General features: G+C 37.2%; 1 protein-coding gene across 2 annotated transcripts; it reads left to right on the top strand.

Moving 5' to 3' along the window:
* Positions 1-3,518: 3,518 nt before the first annotated feature.
* On the top strand, positions 3,519-6,676 carry LOC131859652 (uncharacterized). 2 transcript variants are annotated; one of them, XM_059213664.1, is made up of 5 exons: positions 3,519-3,636; positions 3,878-5,214; positions 5,323-5,658; positions 5,792-5,864; positions 5,967-6,676. In XM_059213664.1, exons 2-5 carry the CDS (start codon positions 3,880-3,882, stop codon positions 6,494-6,496), a joined length of 2,274 nt encoding a protein of 757 aa, XP_059069647.1. In that variant the 5' UTR covers positions 3,519-3,636; positions 3,878-3,879; the 3' UTR covers positions 6,497-6,676. The 2 variants fall into 2 exon arrangements, with proteins under 2 accessions (XP_059069647.1, XP_059069646.1); XM_059213663.1 differs by lacking the exon at positions 3,519-3,636 and having other exon boundaries at positions 3,704-5,214.
* Positions 6,677-7,895: the final 1,219 nt, after the last annotated feature.

Below are 7,895 nucleotides of genomic sequence, written 5' to 3'. Positions count from 1 at the left end.
CTCTGCTGCACTTTCTTTGGTGATTTCCATATAAACAGGTGCAGGAGGTATCTTGAAGACCTTCTCGATTGTATCCGCATCAAGACGAATTATAGCTTCACCATCATCATTTTTGATAACTCGACTCTTTGTCAAAATGATGGGCGCATGCAAGAACAAACTTAGGTTCTAGGGCAGCCACTGGGAAAGAAGATGCATGATGGATATGGCTGTCCAACAGCCGCTGCAAGTTGTTATCCTGTGGATCTTCTACCCTATGAATGAATTCTGCCATATCAACGTGCCCTATTTCTGTGTCCCTGATACGATCCAATGGAGAAGATACCTGGGAAGGTGTAACCTCATTCTGGTATTTGTCATATTTGTATTTCATTTTCTTTGGAGTTGGCGATGCCGGCAAATCTGACATTGATTGTGAACCTGGAATGTTGTGATGAAGACTTAAAAGAGTTAAGGCCACATCATAATCAGCTGCAAATATCATTCTTCCTTTTTCAAATGGGTAAAACTTTGATCTTTGAATTTCACGGTTTTGTGAGAGGAAGAGGGGAGATATGTAGAAATGAGAAATTCTTGACTTTGACCAATTTCGGATCTTGGGAGAATTTTCGCAAGTATACAAGTTGGAAAGTACATACATGCAATCGGGGTTTTAAAACCCGAATACAAGTACACTTGTAAATTCGAAAATGGAGAAATGGATGAAAAATGGGATTTTGACTTGTGGGAAATGATGGAAATGGAAAGTACGGATATGGGGAATGCGAATAAATAGAAATGAGAATATCCGGGAAAGTCATTTTCATGAAAATGAGAAGAACTTTTCAACATGTAATCCGGTTTTTAGAACCCGAATTTGCAAGGAAAGGGTATTTCACACTTTTCAAGCTTGGAATTTTAACCAAAAAATGGTTAAATTCCTTAACCATAGGGGAAGAACAAGAATTTCCAACGAACTTGTAATCGAGATTAAAAATCCCGAATACAAGTTAAGAAGGAATTTTGAGAAGAACAATGCAATTCAATAATTGCATTTCAAGGGGAAGATTTCTTTCACACAAAAAACAATTTTTAGGGGAAGAACAACACATGCCAAAAAAGAAACTAATAACGAAAAATAAAGAAAACAAGAAAATAATATAAAGAAGAGAAGAAAGGAAGAACATACCTTTATTAAAAATGCAAAATGCTTCTCCAACAATGCAATACTTCTTGAGATGAAGAAGCAAAACCGGACTATCAAACCCTTATCACGTTTTTTTGTAAAAATGCCCCAAATATGGCAGCAATCTTAAACTTGGAGGAGCAAAATGCCAATTAAAGTGTGCATTTCAATTTTATTGAAGCAAAACGCCTAAGGTATTTGTTGGAGCAATGATGCCAAAGGTATTTGAAGAGGGAATGATGCCAAAGGTAAAAAACGCGGCCAAAGGAAATAACGTTTTTGCAAAAAACATGGTATTCAATGCACCGTCAATGGATCATTAAATGTCTTGAAACTTATCCCATACTCCACGCCTAGGTGGGAGAGGGAAAAACGCCTTAGGAGATTGCAGGTTTATGGAGTAAAAACCGCCCAAAATGTGGATTGGATAAACCACGTTTTTGCTGATTCAGCTCCAAAAACCAGTAATAATAAACTCTAAATGGCGAAAAATGTGTTTGAAAATGCATGAGAATAGGATAGAATCCTAAACGCCTTGCATCTCTAGCAAATCTCCCCAAAAAATCGCTTTGACATCTTCAACAAATCCATTTTCCTTGCAAATCGGGTTTTGGGAGACAAACAACAAGTTCGATTTACCCAAAAACATGCAAATCGGGTTTTGGGGAGAAAATAACAAGTTTTATTTTCACTTTTTCCATTTACAAGCCAAAATCGGGTTTTAAAAGACAAATAGCAAGTTCGAAATTGTCAAAAATGCACTTTTATGTCAAAATCGGGTTTTAAAAGACAAATGACAAGTTCGAAATTGTCAAAATGCACTTTTATGTCAAAATCGGGTTTTAAAAGACAAATGACAAGTTCGAAATTGTCAAAAATGCACTTTTATGTCAAAATCAGGTTTTAAAAGACAAACTGCAAGTTTAAAAATACTTGTAAAAGGGAAATAAAATCCCTACAACAAGTTAAAAACACTTGCACATATGTAATGGGGATTTAAAATCCCTATTACATGTGAAAACCATTAAAGTTGGGGTTTTTTGAACAAAATGCAAGTTTACTTGCAGTTGAGCCAAAAAACCCCTATTTTAACTAAAAATGACCCAAAAACAATAAAAAGATAAAAACATTAAAGGGGAAACTTAAAATAAATTACAAGTGACATATTTAAAATAAAAGTGCACATGTAATTGATCAAAAATTCCCCTACAAAGACCATAACAATGAATATCATTAAAACTTGTAGTTTGAAGAAAATTCTCCACCTGCAGTCTGGGTTTTAAAACCCGAAATTGAAGGAAAGGCATAGCAAACGAATCCAGAATTGGACGAAATTCGAAACGTAGTTCGAGAATGGACTGAGGATCAAGCCAGTCCAAGGATTAGTCGAAATTATGCCTCGGGAAGCATGCCATAGAGTAAAAATTTCAATTTTTTCATAAAATTTTACTGTAGTGGTCCTTCATTTTTTGCAAACAAAAAATGAGGACAACATGTAGCGTATGGATATTAATGCTTGTTTTAACTGATAATGCCGTGGTGTGGTGTGGAGGCTGCAGTCATCGCGTGGAGAAGTTGGAAGTGCTACCAATCATTACGCATGTCGTGAAGACCCCGTGCTTCAGTCTTGTTAGTATACGAAGATTTTTCAGTGGTACAAAATTCTGGGTAAACTGTCTGCAACCGTGGGTGTCTTTTTCTGTCCTGTTCATTAAAGAATATATGATGACCCTATGGTAGCGTTTTGCAACAAGTTTGGCACCAACGTGTAATTTATAATCAGCAATCAGAGCTTATCTATCAGGTGCACCATGAACCCTTCCAGTTAACTATTCAAATGGTTAATTTAAATGTAGAGATTCCTAATGGGCAATGAGTGTAAAGACAATGTATGCCTACTGCAATATTTATACAGAATTAAACTTTATGAACTGAACAGTTTGTAGTTACAGAATTGTGGAATATTGATGTCTGAGTTTCAGTAGAACGACATTTAATTTGTTTTTGTCCAAATACATCCTTACATACTCTGAGAATTTCATTTATCAGCAAATACTTTAGTTGAGGATTTTTACAGTAGGGTTGTATAAATTATGTTACTAAGTGCAAGAGTTTCTGGGAAAAACTGTGTATGCTTCATAGTTTTAAAACTCTTTGACTCGCCTCGGACTCGCCACGGACTCGCGAGTCCTTTGGCGAGCCGAGTCGACTCGCCTAGGACTCGCGTGGCGAGTCCAGGCGAGTCCCTGCGAAAGACTCGCGAGTCTTTCGCAAAGACTCGCGCGAGTCTTTCACTCGGACTCGCGAGTCTTTCACAGGGACTCGCGGGCCTAGAAAAAACGCGCCCGTGGGGCTTAAAACCAATTTTTTTTTCATTTTTTGACTTCAATTTGGGTTTTTTTTGGCTGGAGCAGGTTAGAAGGGTTTGGAGGAGTAGAGGGAAGAAGGAAAAATCAGCAAGAGAGATCTAGGTAAGGATTTTTCTCCTTCTTTTTTTTTTTCATTTGAATCATTTCATTGTTTTGAAACTGAAAAAAATCTTGAAAAACAAGGGGATATGCTGCCAAATTTTTTTCTATTTTCTTTCCTAAGTTATTTCCTCTTTTTTTTTTCTTGTTTTTGAATGCTATTTTTCCCAAATGATTCATTGTCATTTTTTTTGTTGATTTTCCATAAAACCCTGCTGATTTTTTTTTTTTCATGTTAAATCAGCAATGGCAAGTTCAACTCCAAGGGCAACCCCAAGGTCAGGAAGACAAAGAGATAAAGCTTGGAAATATGGGATTGCAGGAAGCAAAAAGGGGGAGGTCACTTGCACCGAATGCACAAGATGGATGACTGGTGGAATCAATAGATTAAAATACCACCTTGCACAAATACCTGGATATGGTGTGGAGGCATGCCCCAAATCAACTCCTGAAATTATTAGAGAGATGAAGGCCATTCTTGCTGAGAATGATATGCATAAGGAAGAAAGGCAAAAAACAAGAGAAGCCATAGCAGCTGCAATGAATCCCACATTGTCCACTTCGGGTCCCATTGGTCATAGTCGGGGTCGTCAGTCACTTTCATCTTTTGGTGACAATGAGGGTGAGGCTAGTGGCACTCCTGTTAGATCAGACCCTAATTTTTTTGTACCACGCAATGTTCCAGGTGCACAACCTTCACTTGAAGGTACAGGATGGAATAAAGAGAAGCATGAACAAGCACGGATAGCAGCTTCAAACTTTTGGTTTTACAATAATCTATCTTTCAATGCAGCAAACAATGTGTATTGGGAAAGTTTTGTTAATGCATGTACAGTGGCGGGTAAGGGGTTTAAGGCCCCAACAGGTCATGACTTCAGTGGGCCATTGCTAGAGAAAGCTGTGAAAAATACAGAAGGTGTGGTTGATGATCAGAAAAGGTATTGGAAGAGAAAAGGATGCAGCATTTTATCTGATGGATGGACAGATGGACGGAATAGGACTCTTCTCAACTTCTTGGTGGCTTCAAATGGTGCAATGGTATTCATAAAGTCTGTTGATGCCTCAAATGAAATAAAAAATGCAGAGACTTTGTGTAATCTGTTGGATGGTGTGGTTCAGGAAGTTGGAGTTGAGAATGTTGTCCAAATTATCACGGACAACGCAGCTGCATATGTATCTGCAGGTAGAATGCTTATGCAGAGGCATCCTTCAATTACATGGAGTCCTTGTGCTGCACATTGCTTGGACTTGGTGCTAGAGGACATTGGGAAGATTGGATGGGTGAAGAAGGTGGTTGAAGATGCAAAAAGTGTCACCAAATTCATCTACAACCATACTTGGGTGCTTGCTTTGATGAGAAAATACACAAATGGCAAGGACCTTGTGCGACCTGGAGTGACACGATTTGCTAGCCACTTCATCACTTTGCAGAGCATTCTTAGTGCCATTCCTCATCTTAAGCAGATGTTTGTGTCAGATGCTTGGTTGGGGTCTGCATACTCCAAAAGACCTGAAGCAGAGAAGATTGTGACCATTGTTTTTGATGATGGGTTCAATAAAAGTGGAGAGGAGTTGACTGCGGTAAGTAACAAACACAAAAGTAAAGTTTATACAATCTTGTCTATTTGCTGATTTTATTTTTTAGGGGTTGATTTTGTATTAATTTAAAATTTGTTTTAATTTTTTTAGGTGACAGAACCTTTGGTGAGGGTTCTTCGTATGGTGGATGGAGAGGGCATGCCAATGGGTTTCATTTATGAGGCCATGGATAGGGCCAAAGAGGCCATTTCACATTACTATCGTGGAAATGCAAGAAAATGTGAAATCTTTTGGCGCATCATTGATCGTAGGTGGACAAACCAACTCCACCAACCGATACATGCCTTCGCCTACTTTTTGAACCCGAAATTCTACTTCTCTGATTCATTTAGGGCTGATGAGGAGGTCATGGCAGGTGTTATTACATGCATTGATAAGATGACACCTGATCCTGAGTTGAGAGACAAGGTTCTTGATGAGTTGGAGGTGAGATTTGACATTTGCAATTGCTCTATCTTTATTTATGAATTCAGAAATGTTCATTATTGAATTTAAGTTTGACACTTTGACTATCTAGTATCTATTTCTGAATTTGGAAATGTTCATTCCATTGTTCAAGATCTACAAAAGTGCAGAGGGGAGACTCTTCTCATCACAACTAGCAATTGATAGGAGAGGAAAACAACAACCAGGTAAAACATTTAGTAACTTAGTTCAACAGTGCAAGAAAAAACCTACAAACTTGATCGTTACATTTTTTTCTCAATTCTAATATTTCTAAATGTTTTTTGTAGATTTATGGTGGGAGAATTATGGTGCCGGCACGCCTAATCTTCAAAAGATAGCTATCCGTGTTTTGTCTCAGCCATGCAGTGCTTCTGGGTGTGAACGAAATTGGAGTGTCTTTGAAAGCATTCACACAAAGAAGAGAAATAGATTGTCACAAAAGCGGCTCAATGATCTAGTATTTGTTCGGTACAACCTTCTCCTTCGAGTTAGACAGGTGGAGGGTGTTTCACATGAGGCCATTGACTTGGATGAAATTGATCCATATGGTGATTGGACCATGAATGAACAAAATGATGGTGATGATGTCCTCCTTACCGAAGAAGAAATTGCAGAAATAGAGAGAGGAGCAGCACAAGATGCAGAAGGAGCAAGATTGGATGAAGATGAGGATGAAGATGAGGATGATGATGAGGACTATGACTTTGAAGAAGACTCATCTCACCATTTAGATACCACAACACCCACTGCTACTACTTCTAGCTCAAGGCCTGAAAAATTGAGCTATATTAGGAAAAATACAAAGAGGAAGATGTAGTCTTCTCTTTGGTTTGTTCATTCACATTGCTGTTTTTCACATTTGCAGTTGGACTTGGACATATCATTATATGTAATTTTGTGAACATTTATATACTTATGCTGCCATTATAGTATTATACATTTTAGAGTTGAAACTTGAAACTTGAATATGCTGCCATGAATGATGAAATTTCAAATATTGCGTGTTTGTACTTTGTAGATCATATGACATGTGTAATGTTTCAATTATGGCACTTATGTTCTCTAAATGCATTAATTTCTTTATGTTTTTTTGTAAAACTATGGTTTTTTTTTTTTGCCGAGTCTTTGCCGAGTCTTTCGCGAGTCTTTCACGAGTCCGAGTCCGAGTCCAAAATTTTGGTTTGCCGAGTCCGAGGCAAGTCCGAGATTTTCAACTATGGTATGCTTTTTGAATCAATGTTTCAGATTGCACTCAGCAATCCATCATCAGGAAATTAGAATCTACTTCAACTCTGGTTCTTGACTTTTTTGCCTTACCTTCAGAAATTACATCAAGAGCTTGTTTTGCTTGAATTGTGACATTTGCAAGGCATTTTATGCAAATGGCCATGCTATATCCTGCTTCATTTGCCAAATGCCATTTGAAGCAATAAATTCAACCACTGATTTCATCTCGACACCAATTGCATTTAACCTTTGTGCTACCCAAGATTGGTGTGCAATGTGTCTGCAAAAAGTCTTTCTGACGTGGCATCATGATCGAGATTCATATCTGCAAAAGCATTTTAATTCAGTCTTTCATGACTCCTGCTACCTCATTCAAATGATTTAACAGTATAGTTTGACATCAGAGGTGATAAGAAGGTATGAAGGTATGATATTATGAATACTTATTTGGACTCATATCTTGAAGGCATGTATTTTGGTTCCAAGTATAACATTATACAATGAAGAAAATAATCCCCACAAATTTCATATATCTGTTCATAGTTTGACAAATTTCTGATTTACATATTATCAAACTACAATGCCACAATTAAATCTTAGTTAACTTTTAACATGCTACACTTTAATTATGTTGAAGTTGGACACATAAGATAAAATCCAATCATGTATATATAATTACGATAGATATACAAAGGTTTGCATTGATAAGGCTACATATAGATCCTCGTAATAAAACAAAGTGAATTGTGTGAAAAGATGATTACATGGATAAGTTGCATGACCCAAAGTAAATAGACTTCTTTAACGGCGTAGAAAAGGCAATATAAAGGATACACACACACATATGATGCACATATTGTTTTCAAGTGTAAAATAGCAGCCATAAAACATAATAGTTGTTGGCATTGAATTTGCAAATCTGTAGCATAAACTTGGAATAAACCACAATAAAAATAGATTAAAATTATTATTTAGTCTCAATGGTGTAA

The sequence above is a fragment of the Cryptomeria japonica genome, chromosome 10 (assembly GCF_030272615.1).
Source record: "Cryptomeria japonica chromosome 10, Sugi_1.0, whole genome shotgun sequence".
NCBI classification, from domain to species: domain Eukaryota; kingdom Viridiplantae; phylum Streptophyta; class Pinopsida; order Cupressales; family Cupressaceae; genus Cryptomeria; species Cryptomeria japonica.
The sequence above is the reverse complement of the archived record's forward strand: the minus strand, read 5'-3'. Positions and strand labels throughout refer to the sequence as shown.